The 21,339-nt window shown below is 41.9% G+C and overlaps 1 protein-coding gene across 2 annotated transcripts in view; it reads left to right on the forward strand.

Moving 5' to 3' along the window:
- The window catches only part of FAM76A (family with sequence similarity 76 member A), a 34,897-nt gene continuing 13,925 nt past the window's right edge, over window positions 368-21,339 (forward strand). Inside the window, exons 1-6 of one of the 2 annotated variants that reach the window (XM_018056841.1) lie at window positions 368-687; window positions 2,112-2,176; window positions 4,579-4,633; window positions 5,362-5,514; window positions 14,011-14,168; window positions 20,081-20,167. In XM_018056841.1, the coding sequence (XP_017912330.1) occupies window positions 607-687; window positions 2,112-2,176; window positions 4,579-4,633; window positions 5,362-5,514; window positions 14,011-14,168; window positions 20,081-20,167 (599 nt within the window). In that variant the 5' untranslated portion in view covers window positions 368-606. The remainder of the gene's footprint in view (window positions 688-2,111; window positions 2,177-4,578; window positions 4,634-5,361; window positions 5,515-14,010; window positions 14,169-20,080; window positions 20,168-21,339) is intronic. The other variant, XM_018056843.1, reaches the window with a different exon arrangement.

Genomic DNA, 21,339 nt, shown 5'->3' on the forward strand with positions numbered 1-21,339 from the left:
CTCTGGCTCTGAGGTTGGGGTTGTTTTCTCACAAGCGCCGCCCCCGCCCGCTCCCCCCACCCCCAACCTTCTTCAGGCTCGCAGTGACGACCGTGTTCTAGTTCAACAATGCACCGCACTCGGCACAACACACTACCAAAGGGCAACTCCATGGAAACTGAAACATCACAACTCTGCGAAGGTATCGCGAGAGGCGCTGTTGCGCCTGCGGCGGAGAGAGGAGGAGCGAGGGCGGGAGCCGAGAGAGAAGTGGGAGGACCCTAGGCGCTTCCTAGGTCCCGGGCGGGAGACCGCCCCTCCCAGCGGCGCCCCCGCGTGACTGCGCTTTACATAATCGAGGCCGCGCGCGTCATAAGTGGCGTACTCCAGTCCAGACCGAATCAGAGTCCTAAGAAGCTCTGTGTTCCGGCCCTTTCTCCTTGATAGACGTCCAAATGAACCAGTGAACGGGCATCTAGCGCTGCCGCGCCCGCCCTGGTCCGCTCGCACCCGAGGGCCCGCCTGCCTGCCGCAGCCCGCAGCCTGCCGCCGCCAGGTTGTGCCTCAGACTGTCAGATAAAGCGGCGGGCCGGGCCGGCGGGGCGGTGAGCGCGGCCCGGGCCGGACATGGCGGCGCTCTACGCCTGCACCAAGTGCCACCAGCGCTTCCCCTTCGAGGCGCTGTCTCAGGGGCAGCAGCTGTGCAAGGTGCGCGGGCTGGGGCGGCGGCCGGGAACTGGGACGCTCGAGGCGCGGCCCGGATCTCCCGGTTCTGCGGGGACGCCCGGCGGGGTCCCCTGGCCAGGGCGTGGCAGGCCCGCCTAGCTGAGGAGCCGCACCCGCCCCGCCGGGAAACGGCGGGGCACGTGGGGGAGACCCAGGCCCCGTCCAGGTCCCTGCGGCCGGCGTGTCCGGGTGCTTAGCAACCGTGAGGGATTGTTCTCGGACCCGGTGAGGTCGGGGGAGGGGACACCTGGTCCCCGGCTCGCCCTGGACCAGCGGCGCCGGAGATTCTTCTTGGGCTGGCTTCTCCCAGCCCCCGCCGGCATCTGATGGGCTTCAGACTTAGGGACCTCCTACCCCACCTGGGACTAAACTCCAGAGTCGGGTGCTGCCTGGGAAGATTGCCTCGAACTCGGGCGCCTCATGGGCACTTTTCAGTCAATTTCAGAGTCAGAGGTAGACAGGCTTCATAATAAAGCCCCGCAATCAAGCGCATAAAGCAAAAGGATGATTTTTTTCAGCGTCTAGTTATTGACCTTCGGTCCTCCCCCTAACCAGCTGCTGTTCAGTTTTTACCCTTGAAGGTCCAAGTTCTCTTTTTCGTTTAAGTTGCTTCATCTTTCTTTGCCTATTTAAATGAATAGAGATGCTGTGCTGCTACTGCTGCTAAGTCGCTTCAGTCGTGTCCAACTCTGTGCGACCCCATAGACGGCAGCCCACCAGGCTCCGCCGTCCCTGGGATTCTCCAGGCAAGAACACTGGAGTGGGTTGCCATTTCCTTCTCCAATGAGGTGACAGTTAAAAGTCACTAAGACGACTGTAGAGTGATGTCGAGATATCTCCAGATTAATCCAGAGTTTGTGTGTCTATTATGGATAACTCATAATTGTGTTGAGGCAATCGTTATTGCCTCAAATGGCCGTAAATTTGACACTTTTTTGTTAACTAGGTATGAGAGATCTCAAAACTCAAATAGTTGAGTGCCTTTTTGGCCTTAAATACATATTTGTGTGTACGTGTGTATTTGCTTTTATGGGAGTTTTATGTATGTAAGCAATAAATTTTATGCAGTACTCTGATTTCACAAATGAACCTGCTGAAAAATCACACAGTGGCAGAGGCAGAACCGGACTAGAATTCAGGGCTTTTTATTCCTCATGTCTGAGGCTTATTCATACCTCTGTTTTACAATTTATGACTAGTTCCATGTAAATTCTTACTTAACTCCCACATCAATGCAGGGTGGTGATGCCAGTATTACAGACGAAGAAAATTAGTCCCAGAAAGTTAAAGTGACTCAGTCAAGCACAGTGCTTGTGCTTGGAATAGTACTCCCATCTTCTGCCTCCTCCTGAAGACTGTTTCCATTTCTGACTGCCTGTTAAAGCTGTATCCTCGTTTCATTTCAGGAATGTCGGATTGCACACCCTGTTGTGAAGTGTACCTACTGTAGGACTGAATACCAGCAGGAGAGGTAATCAATTGTATCAGACACAGGCGCTGCCATTTCCGGTTATAAGGCAATGGATGCAAAATACACATTGTTATCTAGTTATTCATTAATTGCTTACAAATTACTTGTTTTTCATCCTCGATCATTTCATATTGTGGTTTGGATATTTTTGACACTAAGAAAGCAATCCCACAACAGAAAACATGAGTCTTGTGTTCTAGTACGGTTATACATAGAGTTTGAAGAAATTATAAGCTCAAAGAAGATACTTTTGGAAATGTGACAGTCCTGATAAAGGGTTTGTTAGCCCTAGTCACTTTTGAAAAAACTCACTTGCCTTTACACTTACCTTGTGTGAATCTCATTTTGAGAAGTGTGAAAAATACCTGGGTGTGAAAGGAGCACACATCTATGGGGGACTTTTTAATGGCAGCAGAGTGGTTTAGTGGTATAGCAAGTTCAACTTTTTTGTGGAACTGTAGCTGTAGGTAATATTACCTTAAGCAGGATGGGGTCTTATTTGCTAGCTCATACACCGACCTAGAAGCCTGAGTTCAGTCGGCGTCGTTTCAATTTTGGGACTATTTCCCCTGACATTTTGTTATGTGTATTTTCAAACAAAACCCAAAAAAACACTAGACTGTAAACACTCATCTACCCACTACTTAAATTCTACAATTTACGTTTAGTTTACTATATTTGCATCTGTCCATCTCTCTGTCCATCAGTTTATTGATACATCTTATTTGTGATGCAGTTTAAAGTTGTGAACATTAGTGTACTTGACCCTAAACACTTCAGCATGCATATCATTAACTAGAGTTCAATTTTTGTTTATTGTTTTAACATGTTTTTTTAGAGGTAAAATCCGCACACAGTGAAATGCTCACATCCTATTTGCATCATTCGATGAGTTTTGAAAACAGTATACATCTGTTTTACCCCAAACCCCATCAAAATATAAAACATTACTGTCACCCCAGAGATTATAACTCCAACCTAGTCAGTCCCCACCCTCCTTGCTTTTTTCCAAGCAACTACTGTTCTGATTTTCCTTTCTACCGTAGATTAGTTTTACCTGCTCAAGAACTTCATATAAATGGAAACATATAGAATATGCTCTAGAAGCTTTATATTTTAGCTCTTTAACATTAGGCCTGTGATTCCGTTTTGAATTAGTTTTTGTGTGTAGGGTGAGATATGAAGTTTAACCCTTAATTCATACCATACATAAAAATTAATTCAAGATGGATTATAGGTTTTTTTGCATTTTTTTCTGAGGGGTCAAGAAGATTTATATATATTGATATATATGTCCCACTCCTTGAGTAATCTAAGATAAACCAAATGTTCAACATCACAGCATCACTGATGCTAATCCTCTTTCTAGAGGTCTTTTTCAATGTACTTCACTTCCTGAACTGCCTTTTGTTTTTAACCCACTGGACCATCAGGGAAGTCCCTGAACTGCCTTTTTTTAATGGCAGAAAATTGCCCTGGGAAATATTTTGTTTGAATATCTCATTTTAACTTAATTTTTTCTACTTTGAGGTATTTCTTCTGGCTTTTAACTTTGTAGTCACTTTGATAGGAATTGTAGGGGGAAAAAATCAAAGTAGTGAATATACTGGATTTTTATGTGATTTTGTTTTTAGCCCTCAAATATTGTTTAAACTGTTCTTAAACATCAGGTATTTGTTTGTACCTTCCTGTGAGAAGGGTTAGACTTTGTTTGAAGGTGATTTCTTTTCTCCAAGGCAATTCATCAGTTTAGGCAAGTTGGAAATACTGTGACCTGGATCTTCACTGAGCTACAAGGGAAGTCCCCTCACAAGGGAAAGGGTGTGTTTATTTTTGTCAGTGCTTAGCTCCTAGAGTACTTGAAATATTGAAAAAATATCTAATGTTCACATCTATTTCTCCACATCTGGGATTTTCATATACTTTTGCTTACAGAGGAGAATGTAGACAGAGTAAGGTCAACATGAATAGAGTTTCTGAGTTTATACCCCAAACACAAATACTTTATTCCTCATCTCAAATTTCTCACCTGGTCATCTGACTTAAGGAGGATTAATTTCTTTTCTGAGTACATTGTTCATCTGACATAATATTTCTTTTGATTGTCCTCTCCATATCTGATAATTTTACTTGGTGATACTTGGAAATTTCATAATCAGAAACAGCTCACTCTCCACTTAAACCAAAGCCTCTTTTTATTTGAGCTGAAACTACAAAAGAATTAAAAGAGTTCATGGCCAGATAACTCAATCTTCAGTTAATCTAATATCCGAACCGTTTTTTACCTTGGCACTTAGTAATGAAAAAATTCCTTGGAGTTAAGGAAGAATCTCTTTTGAGATGTTCTAAGTCAAATGACTTTTTCTCCTTACGAAGCCTTGTGTCTCTTTCTTCCCTAACAGTAAAACTAATACTATATGCAAGAAATGTGCTCAGAACGTGCAGTTGTATGGAACGGTAAGTAGGGTTTCTCCATACCTAACAGTGAGTAGTCTGGTCTCTTGGGACCTTACCTTCTGCGAACTGTTAATATAATTACAGTTTTTTTAATTAGAAGACCTAGTTATGTAAAAATTTCTCAGAAAAATGTATCTAGTATTTTAGCTTTCAAAGTTAGCTAATACTTAGTATTAATAAGTTCTGTGTTTATAGTCACTATAACAGGTTTGTGATATAATTTTCCTTGAGAAGCTTCAGTAACCAGTATGTAAAGAGAAGGGGAAAGATGAATCCTATGGTGTGAGCTCTTTGTTTGGTAACAGTTGACTTTCATTTTGATGAATAATTTTTTTTTTCCAGTGTTAAGGTTCAGCATACTGTGTTTTTGCAGGCATTCTCCCAGCATGTTTATACACTGATAATGGCAAAGAGGCCTTTTCAGAGATTTGGAAGTGCTTGCTGGTTTCTCCAAAGAGCTAGTTCTGTTGAATTTGTTAGAGAAGTTCCAGCATATATGCTAATGGGATTTTGTTATTTATTTTAAAATCAATAGGTCCTGTGCATAAAAACACTTTACATAGTATGAGAAATTGGGCTTTCTTTGATCAATGTAAAAGGAAATTTATAAAGTTGGGAATGCATTTTTGCATTGATTAGTGAACGTGTATAATAGAAATCATTGCATTAAAAAATGCACTGGTATTTTATAGTGTACTTACTTGACACCTTTTTTTTTCCTCTTAAAGCCCAAACCTTGTCAGTATTGCAACATAATCGCAGCTTTTATTGGCAACAAGTGTCAGCGTTGCACAAATTCAGAGAAGAAGTACGGACCACCGTATTCTTGTGAACAGTGCAAGCAGCAGTGTGCATTTGACAGGAAAGATGATAGAAAGAAGGTAAGTCTCTGTGTTTTTCTTTTTTTCTTTCAGAGAAATTAAGATGGGCCAACTGTGTTAAAAAGACATGTAACAGAGACTGATTTCTCAGTTCCTCTCCAAATTGTTATTGACCTTGAGGAAGCTTTTCAGCCTTTGTTTTCTTCACTTATAAAATGTGGACCCTTATATTCTAACATTTAGCTAGTGTTTCACGAGAATCTAAATTACAGTGATCAATATCCCTTATAAGTGAAATGGTGATTGGCAAAATTCTACAAAACTCTGTAGGGATTGTGACTTAAGCAAGGTAAGTGTATTACCAGTTTTACAATCTAGCTCTTCAGATGTTTCTCTCTGTTGAAGTTAAAGATCACAAGAAAATGATACAGATAAAGGTCTATGTGGAATGATGGTACCTTGGTGGAATTAAAATGGTATAGATTTGGTCTGTTTAAAACCCTCCAGTGGCTTCCAGTTGCACTTAGGATAAATCCCAAACTCCTTCCATCGCCTGCAAGGCCGATACCTGACTCTGTCTCATCACCCATTACTCTCCCCCCTTTCCCCTTGGTCCAGCCGCACTGTCTACCTTGAGTCCTTCAGACGTGCTCATCTCATTTGTGCTGGCTGGGTATGCTGGATACAACAGCCTTCTCCACAGTATCATGACTGGTTCCTCATGTCAGGTCTCAGCTCAGTTGCCGCCTTCTCACAGGGACCTTTACTAACGCTCAGTCACTCTATCATATACTCTGTTTATTGTCTTCAATAGCACATAACATTATGAGAAATTATCTTGTTTATTTGCGTACATGTTTGCCTACCCTCTCTGGACTATGAGCTCTTTGTCCATCTTGTTTTCATGCTGTGTTCCCAGCAGTCTGACACATAGTAGTTCAGTTCAGTTCAGTTCAGTTCAGTCGCTCAGTCGTGTCCAACTCTTTGCGACCCCATGAATTGCAGCACGCCAGGCCTCCCTGTCCATCACCAACTCCTGGGGTTCACTCAAGCTCAGTGTCCATCGAGTTGGTGATACCATCCAGCCATCTCACCCTCTGTTGTCCCCTTCTCCTCCTGCCCCCAGTCCCTCCCAGCATCAGAGTCTTTTCCAATGAGGGAACTCTTCACATGAGGTGGCCAAAGTACTGGAGTTTCAGCTTCAGCATCATTCCTTCCAAAGAACACCCAGGACTGATCTCCTTTAGAATGGGCTAGTTGGATCTCCTTGCAGTCCAAGGGACTCTCAAGAGTCTTCTCAAACACCACAGTTCAAAAGCATCAATTCTTTGGTGCTCAGCTTTCTTCACAGTCCAACTCTCACATCCATACATGACCACTGGAAAAACCATAGCCTTGACTAGATGGACCTTTGTTGGCAAAGTAATGTCTCTGCTTTTTAATATGCTATCTCGGTTGGTCATAACTTTTCTTCCAAGGAGTAAGCATCTTTTAATTTCATGGTTGCTATCACCATCTGCAGTGATTTTGGAGCCCCCCAAAATAAAGTCTGACACTGTTTCCCCATCTATTTCCCATGAAGTGATGGGACCAGATGCCATGATCTTCGTTTTCTGAATGTTGAGCTTTATGCCAACTTTTTCACTCTCCTCTTTCACTTTCATCAAGAGGCTTTTTAGTTCCTCTTCACTTTCTGCCATAAAGGTGGTGTCACCTGCATTTCTGAGGTTATTGATATTTCTCTCTGCAATCTTGATTCCAGCTTGTGCTTCTTCTAGCCCAGCATTTCTCGTGATGTACTGTGCATATAAGTTAAATAAACAGGGTGACAATATACAGCCTTGACGTGCTCTTTTTCCTAATTGGAACCAGTCTGTTGTTCCATGTCCAGTTCTAACTTGCTTCCTGACCTGCATATAGGTTTCTCAAGAGGCAGGTCAGGTGGTGTGGTATTCCCATCTCTTATAGATAGTAGGTACTTGATAAATATTGTTTGAGTGAAAGAGTGTTGTACGGAAATTCTCAGTGTCCAGAGATGCTTTTCAAAGTTGGCTTAGTCTCTCAAGAGCTGACTCTTGTAACCCAATTCATTAATTTACAATGGGAGGAAGTAACTTGCCAGTGACTAGAGTACTTCTGCCTGCCAACCAGGGCACTTCTTCCCTGAGTCAAGATACTGGAAAAGCTGAATTAGTAATCAGAAGGTAACATATAATAGTTGGAGTGAGCACAGGGTTTTCAGTCCCACAAATGTAGGTTCCATCCCACTCCTGGCTTAGCTGGATCATCATGGGCAAAGTTCTTACTCCTGTTATGCATTAGTTTTGTCATCTTTACAATGAGAATAACAGTGACTACTTCACAAGGGCATAAGGAGATTTAATTGATATAGGTATGTCATATAAAACACTTAATTTTGAGCCTAGGACATACTGTACTTCAGTAAATGGTACCTATATTATTATTAATTAGATTACATTAGAATTCATTAAGTTTCTGCTTTCTAGTTACAATCCTGTGATTAGAGTTTGCATAATTATAGGTATCATCAATCACTTATTTACAAATTTAAGGAAACTAATCTTAGGGTATAAGGGTGGATAATCTGGACTCAGTGGGCTTGCCAGGTGACTCAGTGGTAGAGGATCCACCTGCCAATTCTGGAGACGTGGGTTTGTTCCCTGGGTTGGGAAGATCCCCTGAAGGAAGAAATGACAACCCACTCCAGTATTTTTTGCCTGAAACTCCCATGGATGGAGGAACCTGTCAGGCTACGTAGTTCATAGGGTCTGAAAGAGTTGTACACGTCTGAATGACTGACCGTGCATGCATGCATAATCTGGACTCAGAGTGCCTGGGTTGGTCTTTGTTCTGTCACTTATTTGTTGTGTGACTTTGGTCAAGTTAATCTATCAGTGCCTCAGTTTCCTCATCTGTAAATGAGGCTGATCAGACGTCATCATTGTTAGGAAGGTTGAGTTATCGGGTGTAAATGCCTTCAGAAGGAATCTGGCACTTGATAAGTACTCAGTGTTATCTATGATGATTTCTTTATGATAGTTTAATTCTCAGAGGGTAATTTTCTATTTTTAAAGTTTATTTGTGAAGGGAAGATTGAAATAACATGTCCTGTGATCCAGTATTTGATTTTCATGTTTAATGCTCTCTTTTAATGCGGTTGCTTTGTTTTCAAACCTGTCTTCAATGAAAGCTCTTTCCTGGCCAAGGTCTCCTAGAGTATTTTAAAATCAGGCCTTTAAGCCACATCCCATAACCATGAAATGCACCTCATTGAAGTTTGGTTTCAAAATTCATTTATGCATTCATTAACAAATAATTACATGCTTGTCGAGTATCAGACACTGTTCTGGGTATTGGAAATACACTAATGAACTAAGCAAAAGACACTTTATTCTCTCAGAGCTTTTATCTACATATGTAAGAGATGGATGAGAACAAACAAGGAGTTGAGTGAACACAGGTTTTAGATGTAAGTGCTATAAAGAAACAGGGTCTCTGGTAGAGAGTGACTGGGGAGGCCAGTTTCAGTGGAGCATTCAGGAGGACCTGCAGGGAGATCACATTTGACCTGAAACTGAACTTGACGAGAAGGAAGCTGCAGTGGAAATCTCTGGAGGGCAAAGATCCTGGGAAGAGAGACCACCTATGGAAAGACCCTGTGGCAGGAGTAATGAGCCTGGGGGACTTCCCTGACATTCCAGTGGCGAAGACTCCGAGCTCCCAACGCTGGGGCGGGAGTCAGGGCTCAATCCCTGGTTAGGGAACTAGATCACACGTGCCGCAAAGAATATCAAAGATCCTGCATGCAGCAGTGAAGGTCAAAGATCCCACATGCCACAACTAAGACCCAGGGCAGCCAAATAAATAAGGAGGCAGAGTGAGCACGGGAATGAGATTATAAAGGCAAGTAAGGGCTGCATTTAAGTCAACGTAGGCCATGGTAAAAAATTTAAATTTTTATATAAGATAATCTATGATTTTAAGGTGAGGAGAGTTATAATCAGATTTACGTTTAAGAAGTCCTCTGGCACCTATGTAGGAATGGTTGATAGGGAGAAGAACAGAGAGATCATTTGGGTGAGTCATTTTAAAAAATATTTATTTGGTTACGCCAAGTCTTAGTTACAGCATGTTTTTAATTGAGACGTGCGAACTGTTAGTCATGGCATGTGGGATCTAGTTCCCCGACCAGGGATCAAACCTGGGCCCCTTGCATTGGGAGTGTGGAGTCTTAGTCACTGAACCACCAGCGAAGTCCCTGGGTGAGTCTTGTAGTTGTGAGAGATAAGAATGGCTTTGCTTGGGTGGAAGCAGTGGAGTTGGAAAGAAGTGGATAGATCAGACCCATGAGTTGCTAATGTAATAGGTTAGGGGCAAAGAGGTTTTTGCTAACAAGATTGAAAAATACTTCAGATAAATAATGGTGTGGCTTACCTACCCATGTTCAAAATAGGGCAGAAGGTCCAATTTAGAGGTAAGACAAAATTAAAAACTAAACTGCCAAGACTAAAACTAAAATGCCCCAAACTGAAATTCTGTAAAATATCAGCACATTTCTTCGCAAGTGTGAGCTAATAGCTCTGCTGCCTTACCACTTGTACTAGTCCACTTCACAAACTCAGTCTTGCAGTCTGAGTGTGGTACAGAGGGGCCCCAGCTTCAGAGGACTGTGGAAGCCCCATTTTGCTTTCCTAGCCCTGTGCTCTGCACCTTGGTGTAAAGGTGCTTCTGCCCAAAGTGATCGACTTTTTCTGATTCAAACAAAGTGCCATAGTAGTCACCACCAGGGACTGGGGCCGTGGAAGCTACTTGCCCATCAGTCTTTTTCTGGAAACCTTCTTTCCATCTGAGAAAAGATATCCAGCATACCACTTTATGAGTCATCTATAAGGTATGAAAGCTAAAGTACAAATTTTATGTTTTATCTTCTCCCTGCTGTATTTTCTTTGGTGAGAACTATGGAGATATTTGTGTCTTTGGAAATTCTTGTGGGAACTTTGCTCTGGTGTGTGTGAAGTTGAAGAAAACAAAATAAAAAAATAAATATAATTAGCTTGTTAAAATTTGGCCATGCCCCATGGCATGCAGGGTCTTTGTTCCCCAACAGTGGATTGAGCTTGTGCCCCCTGCAGTGGAAGCACAGAGTCTTCACCACTGGACCACCAGGGACATCCCCAGTTCAGTTCAGTTCAGTCTCTCAGTCGTGTCCGACTCTTTGCGACCCCATGAATCGCAGCACACCAGGCCTCCCTGTTCATCACCATCTCCCGGAGTTCACTCAGACTCACGTCCATTGAGTCCGTGATGCCATCCAGCCATCTCATCCTCGGTAGTCCCCTTCTCCTCCTGCCCCCAATCCCTCCCAGCATCAGAGTCTTTTCCAGTGAGTCAACTCTTCTCATGAGGTGGCCAAAGTACTGGAGTTTCAGCTTTAGCATCATTCCTTCCAAAGAAATCCCAGGGTTGAACTCCTTCAGAATGGACTGGTTGGATCTCCTTGCAGTCCAAGGGACTCTTAAGAGTCTTCTCCAACACCATAGTTCAAAAGCATCAATTCTTCAGCGCTCAGCCTTCTTCACAGTCCAACTCTCACATCCATACATGACCACAGGAAAAACCATAGCCTTGACTAGACGGACCTTAGTCGGCAAAGTAACGTCTCTGCTTTTGAATATACTATCTAGGTTGGTCATAACTTTTCTTCCAAGGAGTAAGCGTCTTTTAATTTCATGGCTGCAGTCACCATCTGCAGTGATTTTGGAGCCCCCCAAAATAAAGTCTGACAATGTTTCTACTGTTTCCCCATCTATTTCCCATGAAGTGATGGGACCAGATACCATGATCTTCGTTTTCTGAATGTTGAGCTTTAAGCCAACTTTTTTGCTCTCCTCTTTCACTTTCATCAAGAGGCTTTTTAGCTCCTCTTCACTTTCTGCCATAAGGGTGGTGTCATCTGCATGTCTGAGGTTATTGATATTTCTCCCGGCAATCTTGATTCCAGCATGTGTTTCTTCCAGTCCAGCGTTTCTCATGATGTACTCTGCATAGAAGTTAAATAAGCAGGGTGACAATATACAGCCTTGACGTACTCCTTTTCCTATTTGGAACCAGTCTGTTGTTCCATGTCCAGTTCTAATTGTTGCTTCCTGACCTGCATACAGATTTCTCAAGAGGCAGGTCATGTGGTCTGGTATTCCCATCTTTTTCAGAATTTTCCACAGTTTATTGTGATCCACACAGTCAAAGGCTTTGGCATAGTCAATAAAGCAGAAATAGATGTTTTTCTGGAACTCATTTGCTTTTTCCATGATCCAGCGGATGTTGGCAATTTGATCTCTGGTTCCTCTGCCTTTTCTAAAACCAGCTTGAACATCAGGGAGTTCACAGTTCACGTATTGCTGAAGCCTAGCTTGAAGAATTTTGAGCATTACTTTACTAGCATGTGAGATGAGTGCAATTGTGCGGTAGTTTGAGCATTCTTTTGCATTGCCTTTCTTTGGGATTGGAATGAAAACTGACCTTTTCCAGTCCTGTGGCCACTGCTGAGTTTTCTAAATTTGCTGGCATATTGAGTGCAGCACTTTCACAGCATCATCTTTCAGGATTTGAAACAGCTCAACTGGAATTCCATCACCTCCACTAGCTTTGTTCGTAGTGATGCTTTCTAAGGCCCACTTGACTTCCCATTCCAAGATGTCTGGCTCTAGATTAGTGATCACATCATCATGATTATCTGGATCGTGAAGATCTTTTTTGTACAGTTCTTCTGTGTATTCTTGCCACCTCTTAATATCTTCTGCTTCTGTTAGGTCCATACCATTTCTGTCCTTTATCGAGCCCATCTTTGCATGAAATGTTCCCTTGGTATCTCTAATTTTCTTGAAAAGATCTCTAGTCTTTCCCGTTCTGTTGTTTTCCTCTATTTCTTTGCATTGATCGCTGAAGAAGGCTTTCTTATCTCTACTTGCTATTCTCTGGAACTCTGCATTCAGATGCTTATATCTTTCCTTTTCTCCTTTGCTTTTCGCCTCTCTTCTTTTCACAGCTATTCATAAGGCCTCCCCAGACAGCCATTTTGCTTTTTTGCATTTCTTTTCCATGGGGATGGCCTTGATCCCTGTCTCCTGTACAGTGTCACAAACCTCATTCCATAGTTCATCAGGCACTCCATCTATCACATGTAGGCCCTTAAATCTATTTCTCACTTAAACTGTATAATCATAAGGGATTTGATTTAGGTCATACCTGAATGGTCTAGCAGTTTTCCCTACTTTCTTCAATTTAAGTCTGAATTTGGTAATAATGAGTTCATGATCTGAGCCACAGTCAGCTCCTGGTCTTGTTTTTGTTGACTGTGTGGAGCTTCTCCATCTTTGGCTGCATAGAATATAATCAATCTGATTTCGGTGTTGACCATCTGGTGATGTCCATGTGTAGAGTCTTCTCTTGTGTTGTTGGAAGAGGGTGTTTGCTATGACCAGTGCATTTTCTTGGCAAAACTCTATTAGTCTTTGCCCTGCTTCATTCTGCATTCCAAGGCCAAATTTGCCTGTTACTCCAGGTGTTTCTTGACTTCCTACTTTTGCATTCCAGTCCCCTATAATGAAAAAGACATCTTTTTTGGGTGTTAGTTCTAAAAGGTCTTGTAGGTCTTCATAAAACTCTTCAACTTCAGCTTCTTCAGTGTTACTGGTTGGGGTATGGACTTGGATAACTGTGATATTGAATGGTTTGCCTTGGAGACGAACAGAGATGATTCTGTCGTTTTTGAGATTGCATCCGAGTACTGCATTTCAGACTCTTTTGTTGACCATGATGGCTACTCCATTTCTTCTGAGGGATTCCTGCCTGCAGTAGTAGATATAATGGTCATCTGAGTTAAATTCACCCATTCCAGTCCATTTTAGTTCACTGATTCCTAGAATGTCGACGTTCACTCTTGCCATCTCTTGTTTGACCACTTCCAATTTGCCTTGATTCATGGACCTGACATTCCAGGTTCCTATGCAATATTGCTCTTTACAGCATCGGACCTTGCTTCTATCACCAGTCACATCCACATCTGGGTATTGGTTTTACTTTGGCTCCATCCCTTCATTCTTTATGGAGTTATTTCTCCACTGGTCTCCAGTAGCATATTGGGCATCTAATGACCTGGGGAGTTCCTCTTTTGGTATCCTATCATTTTGCCTTTTCATACTGTTCATGGGGTTCTCAAAGCAAGAATACTGAAGTGGCTTGCCATTCCCTTCTCCAGTGGATATTTTATTAAGCAGTTTTTATGTACCTTGCACCATGCTTTACCTCCATTATGTCACTGAATCCTTGCACCAGCCCTCTGAGGTACATATTATTATCCTTCATTTTATAGATGAAGAAATTGATCCCAGTAGTGCCCAGGTGACTTACACATAAGGTCACGCAGCTCGTGAGTGGCAGATCCAGACTTAACCAGGGGTTCTAGCTCCTAATACCCAAGTTCTTAGCTTCCGCACTAGCACATTCCTTCTTTATCTTTGTGTCCTCATCTTTCAGGTAGATGGGAAATTGCTATGCTGGCTATGCACACTTTCATACAAACGGGTCCTTCAGAAGACCAAAGAGCAGAGGAAGCACCTGAGCAGCTCTTCCCGTGCCAGCCACCAGGAGAAGGAGCAGTATAGTCGACTGAGTGGCGGCAGCCATTACAACAGGTAACCCCAGGATGCCTGAGATAGAACAAGAGGTTCTGGGAGGTCAGATGTAATACACAAGCAGTCATGGAAGATACTATTTTGTCTAAATTTTCGTATTTTCTCTCTAGTTACTAATCTACAGAGGGAGTCTCCTCTGATGTATTTTATAATTCATATATCATCCAAGGGCCAGAGAGACTTCCATAAGGCATTAGGGTTTTCTGACTTGGTTGTGTTATGTCTTGTTCTCCCCACCGTTAAGAGTGGTTATCTCCCTAGAAGACCGGACATTCCGCAGTCTGAGGAAATGCAACTTTTTTTATACATATTTGGCTAGGGGATTGATAGATGTTCTAGGTTTGTCCTTATAAGATCCAGTCTAAATGATGTCCCTTCATTGTTGTCTTAAGATTCCTTTCAGACAATCTGTTGTGTTGTTAAGAGTTCTGGCTTTGGGTTGAATCCTGGGTCTGCCAAGTTCTCTGTATGGGATCTTGGGCAAGTTTTTTCATATGTAAAATTAGGGAAATATTAACTCATGGAGTTGCTGTGAAAATAAATTATATGGTATGTGAATAGTGATTAGTTTTATAACCGGCATATAGGAAGCTTCAGTACATGATGGTTATGCATTGTTATCATTACCTTTATGATTTCGTTTGTTCATTGTTAGTTACTTTCATGGACCAGATTTTCTGCAGGGAATGCAGAAATGAGTAAAAAGAATCACTGTTTTCTAAGAGTATGCAGCCTGGTAGGGAAGACAGACCTGTAATCAAATTATTGCAGGATAATCTGAGGGTATCACAGTGAAAGCATGTCAAGATACAGGCATAAGAGGTTGTGGTAATTAACTGCCTGGGGAGGTCAAGCAATGAGAGATCAGAGAAGAGGTGACATTGGAGCTAGATCTTAGGATAGGTCAGAATCGCCAGATAAGGAATGGGTGGAGACATCCTAGGCTGAGGGAATAGCAATTGCAAAGACATGGAGGGCACAAGACCACATGGAACTTAGGAACAGCAGATCCTTTTATTTTGCTGGAACTTATGATTGGGAGCTGGAAAATGGGATGGAAAGGAATCCAGCAGACCTGGTAAGTAACATGATCTTGATATTAGTAATATTAATAGGAAGCCACTGAAAGGACCTGTGTTGGGCAGGGACCAAATCTACCTTAAAAGAAAAGATTAACCCAGACTATTGTGAAGAATGCACTGGAGGAAAAAGAGGCTGGGGGCTAGTTAAGAAGCTTTATTGGCAAGAGTCCAGAAAGAGATGTTAATAGAGACCCTCAGGTAGTGGCACTAAAGATCGAAGAGGTAGATTCAGGAAGATATTTCAGAAGGAGAATTATGGGTAAATTAGGTAATCTGTTGAACAAGTAGATGGGCAGGAGCTGGGTGAATAAAGGATAATTCTCAGGTTTCTTACTGAGATGAGTGAGTGAATCCTTATCTGAGAGACTATCAGAAGGGGAAAAAAGAAGTTCGGTTTTGGAAAGTTGAATTTGAAGTGTCAAGAACTATTTAGCTCTTTTTTGTGGCACCTTTGAGGCTATCAGCTGCTCCAAGGTGAAGCAGAATATCTCTTTCGCAGCCACTGGCTGCCAGAAACTCAATACAGTGGACAGTGAACGCAGACTTTGTACCGTCTGTGAGAAGTTAGTGGCCGTGGAAGTTGCTGCTGATGCTCCAGGTAAAGAATGGAGGGATTATGTGTTTGAATCAGTGGTGGGAATGACAGGCAAAGGACCACGAAGCAGGGTGTCGACCCATGGCAGTGTTCACCTACTACTGAGTTAAAGAGTATTCTGTTACAGGCCAAGGAAGACTGGAGAAGGAAAGAGCAAATCTGCATGGGTTGCACTGTGAATGCCAGTCTGAGTGTCCTCAATTTGGTCATTGTCAAAAAGGGAGAAGAGGATATTCCTAGATTTACTGGTAATACTGGGACTCCACCCGGGGCCCAAGAGCTAGAGTCTGCAAACTTTATAATCTCTGAAGTAAAGATCTTGATCACTGCCTCCTGTACAATGTCACAAACCTCTGTCCATAGTTCTTCAGGCACTCTTATCAGATCTAATCCCTTGAATCTATTTGTCACTTCCACTGTATAATCATAAGGGATTTTATTTAGGTCATACCTGAATGGTATAGTGTTTTTCCCTACTTTCTTCAATGTAAACTTACTGAAGTTTGCAGTAAGGAGTTCATGATCTGAGCCACACACAGTCAGCTCCTGGTGTTATTTTTGCTGACTGCATAGAGTTTTTCCATCTTCAGCTGCAAAGAATATAATCAATCTGATTTCGGTATTGACCATCTGGTGACATCTATGTCATCTCTTGTGTTGTTGGAAGAGGGTGTTTGCTATGACCAGTGCATTCACACTAGCAAAGTAATGCTCAGAATTCTCCAAGCGAGGCTTCAACAGTATGTGAACTGAGAATTTCCAGATGTTCAAGCTGGATTTAGAAAAGGCAGAGGAACCAGAGATCAAATTGCCAACGTCTGTTGGATCATCTGTTGAAAAAGCAAGAGAGTTCCAGAAAAACATCTACTGTTTCATTAACTATGCCAAAACCTTTGTGTGGATCACAACAAACTGGAAAATTCTTAGGGAGATGGGAATACCAGACCACTTTACCTGCCTCCTGAAAAATCTGTATGTAGATCAAGAAGCAACAGTTAAAACCGTATGGACATGGAACAACAGACTGGTTCCAAATTGGGAAAGGAGTACATCAAGGCTGTATATTGTCACCCTGCTTATTTATCTTATGCAGTGTACATCATGCGAAATGCCAGGCTGGATGAAGCACAAGCTGGAATCTAGACTGCTGGGAGAAATATCAATAACCTCAGATATGCAGATGACACCACCTTATGGCAGAAAGTGAAGAGGAACTAAAGAGCCTCCTGATGAAAGTGAAAGAGGAGAGTGAAAAAGCTGGCTTAAAACTCAACATTCAAAAACAAAGATCATGGCATCCAGTCCCATCATTTCATGGCAAATAGATGGGGAAGCAGTGACAGACTTTATTTTCTTGGGCTCCAAAATCATTGCAGATGGTGACTGAAGCCATGAAATTAAAAGATGCTTGTTCCCTGGAAGAAAAGCTATGACCAACCTAGACAGCATATTAAAAAGCAGAGATATTACTTTGCCAACAAAGGTCTGTCTAGTCAAAGCTATGGTTTTTTTAGTAGTCATGTATAGATGTGAGAGTTGGACCATAAAGAAAGCTGAATGGCAAAGAATTGATGCTTTTGAACTGTGGTGTTGGAGAAGACTTTTGAGAGTCCCCTGGACTACAAGGAGATCAAACCAGTTAATCCGAAAAGAAATCAGTCCTGAATATTCATTGGAAGGACTAATGCTGAAGCTGAAACTCCAATACTGTGGCCCCGTGATGCAAAGAACTGACTCACTGGAAAAGACCCTGATGCTCAGCAAGATTGAAGACAGGAGGAGAAGGGGATGACAGAGGATGAGATGGCTGGATGGCATCACCAACTCGATGGACATGAGTTTGAGCAGGCTCCGGGAGTTGGTGATGGACAAGGAAGCCTGCAGTCCATGGGATCACAAAGAGTCGGACACGACTGAGCGACTGAACTGACTGAAGATAATGTCCACCAGTATGTTGTGAGGAAGCCCTGAAGCAGAGATGATGAGAAAACCAGGACCAAAGCACCCAAAATTCAGCGTCTTTTTACTCCGCGTGTTCTGCAGCACAAATGTCAGCATATTGCTCTGAAGAAACAGTGTACTAAGAAAATAAGGAAGAGGCTGCAGAATATGCTAAACTTTGGGCCAAGAGAACAAGGGAGGCCAAAGAAAAGTGCAAGGAACAGATTGTCAAGAACAGAAGCAATCCTCTGAGAGCTTCAACCTCTGTGTCTGTGCCCAGTCAAAAATAAGATGTTCTGGAAGTAGCAAGAAACTAAGATCTGATATTAAAAAAGATTATTATTTAGTAGGAGCTTAGGCTATAATTCAGAAGAGGTTTGAACATGAGCCATGGTAGCATAAAAGAGTCGGTGGTAGCAGAGCTAATTTTAAAATGTGGATTTCTGTGACCCTACCCCAGAGTTTAATTCGGTAGGATCTAGGATGGAATCCAGGAATCTGTTTTATAAACCTCTCAGATGATTCTCATGGAGATGATCAGGGGAACATCATTTCCACCCACTATAATAGTTGTTAAAACCATCCTCTTGACTGATACAACTTAGGCTGGAAACTGAAAACATTATAGAAGCACTCAAGGATGGAGTGAGTATTTGAAAACCAAATCTCTAATCAGGGTTAATAAAATATATAGAGAACTCAACAGTATAGTGTTTGCTCAAAAAATTAAAAATAAAACTATCATATGATCCCAGCAATCACTCTTAGTATATATCTGAAGGAACTGAGATCAGCATTTCCATTCATTTATTCACAGTACCTAATATATGGTAGCAACCTGAATGTCCTTGGAGGGATGAATGGTTGAAGGAAATATGATATAAACATTCACTGGAATATCCAGCCATAAAAAAAGAAGGGAATGCTGCTATTTGCTACAACACAGATAAGCCTGGAAGGCATGTGCTAAGTGAAATGAGGCAGAGAGAAAGACACACACCACACTTTTGTGTGGAATCTTAAAAACTGATTTCATAGATATAGAGAATAGAATGGTGGTTGCCAGGTGCAACAGGAGAGGGAAGTGGGGAGGTGTAGGTTAGAGGGTACAAACTTCATTAGAAGTAGTTCTGAGTTCTGATGTACAGCTCAGTGACTGTGTGCTTGGAAGTTGCTGAGAGTAGATCTTAAGCCTGTTGTTCAGTTGCTAAGTCATATCTGACTCTGCGATCCCATGAACTGCAGCACGCCAGGCCTTCCTGGCTCTCACTGTCTCCCGGAGTTTGCCCAAGTTTATGTCCATTGAGTTGGTGATGCTATCTCAAGCATGCTCACTAAAATAAATAAAATGGAATTCCCTTGGCAGTCCAGTGGTTAGGACACTGCACTTCCACTGTAGGGGAGACAGGTTCAGTCCCTGGTTGGGTAACTAAGATCCCACAAGCCACTTGGCACAGCCAAAAAATAAAATCAGGTATGCAAGGTGATAGGTGTATTAATTATCTTGATCTTGGTAGTAATTATTCTATAATATATATAAAATTGTCACCTCATACATTTTAATTAATGTACAATTATATTTGTCAGTTATTAATTGGACGTGATAGGGAGAAGGCATGATCAGTGGTGTCAAATATTGAAAAGAGGCCAATAAGAAAAGGTCTTGAAAATCCTCTGGGCTTGGCAATTTTATATCCATCAAAGTAAAAGGGTTGTAGACGAGTTTTAGAGACTAAAACTGATCTTTAGGGTTGTCATGAGACTCTTAGTTACTAGAAGATTTACAGAAACAGAGGGAAGAAGAACTGGACTTGGTGTTCAGATACATAAAGCTTCACTACTAACTAGCTGTATATCCCTGGGTAGGTAAGTTAGTGTTGATGAGCCTCAGTTTCTGCAAAACAGAAATAATCCCTTGTATCTGCCTTACAGTATTATAAGATGCGTGGGGAACAATGAATGTGAAAGTACTTTTTAAATTGTAAGATGGATTATGCTTCTGATTAAGGTTTTATTGACTTGTTCTCATAGTTATGAATAAAGCAGATAATATTTAATCACAGCTAAAAATTGGGGAAGGACTATAGAAACGAGCTATCCATGCATCTATGGAGTTAAGACTTGGGTGAATTTTAATGATCAAAAATAATTAGCTCTTGCATAGAATAGGTACAATATTATGTTGGTCCCATTTGACAGGACTTTCATTTTGTGATGTTTTATTAATCTTTGATTTCTAAAGTGTGTGTATCTCTCTTTCTCTCTCTCTCTTTTTTCTTTTTTGCCATTAAAAGTCAGAAAACCCTTTCTACGTCTTCAATTCAAAATGAAATCCCAAAGAAAAAATCCAAGTTTGAGTCGATCACAACCAATGGAGATAGGTAAGCCAGTTCAAGTGTGTGTGCATGTTCCTGTTTGAAATGCATACACAGTTCCTGAAGCAGGAATACATTTTAGGGTGTGTCATGGAGCTAGTTTATGGTTGTCAGTGAACTTCTCAGTGATACTACACTAGCCACTTACCTGATAAATAAACAATACTGCTATTAGTTTATAAATATAATCTTGTCTAGAACATATAACTGGATTTAATAGCAGTTGAATTTTCTGCAGTCCACAAATAACTTCCTCACAAGAATTCAAAGACAGACTTTTTATTGTGATCTGTGCCTATAGCCTTCTCCAGGCAGGGCAGGAGTTGGTCTGCAGAGGCAAAACAGAGACAGATTGGAAATTTTTCTTTTTTGGCCACACCGCACAGCTTTCGGAATATTAGTTCCCTGACCAGGGATTGAACCCTGGCTGTGGCAGTGAAAGTGCTCAGTCTTAACCACTGGACCACCAGGGAATTCCTGACAACTTAGAATTAAAGCAGTATTGCTCAGTCTGTGAGGGATAATCCATGCTTCCTTAGCATTAAGGGAGATAACCCATTGCAGATGCTGAATCAGGAGGGAAGGAGATGCATTTGAATATTTTTGTTTCATTTTAAGCCTTTCTGAATGCATTTTTATTCCTCACTTTCCCCTTTCCTTCTTAGTGATGCTTCCAAGCTATTTTCTCCTCATATCCAGGATGCCCCATCCATGTTGGTGTAGTGGGCTGCTTCTCAACAGAGTCTTGGGGCCTGTTCCTCCAGGCTGGGCATTCTGAAGTGAGACCACCTGGCACACTCATCCCTAAAATCCTTAGAATCATCTCCATTCTGAAAACTCTCATTCTCCATTCTCTCTCCCAGACAGTGGTAGATATGGGAGCAGACCAGCATATAGGCTTACTGGGGCTGAATTTTGTTTATTTAGGGGTATGCATAGCATCTATGAAGTTGGCTTTTTCATTAACTTGATTTGAGACTCTGCAGACTTTTTTTGTATTTCTGGTATCATTGGCCTCAAACTTCTTGAATTGATCCTTCTAGAAATGCTTGATTTAGATATTCTAATTACATAGGGGAAGGAACCATAAAGACCATCTTTCTGGTTAGCTTTACTGTTACTGTTTGTTCTCTGAGCAGCTAGTTTGACCATTCTGAAGAAAATGGATGTGGCGCTGA

Source organism: Capra hircus, chromosome 2 (genome assembly GCF_001704415.2).
Source record: "Capra hircus breed San Clemente chromosome 2, ASM170441v1, whole genome shotgun sequence".
Lineage (NCBI taxonomy): Eukaryota > Metazoa > Chordata > Mammalia > Artiodactyla > Bovidae > Capra > Capra hircus.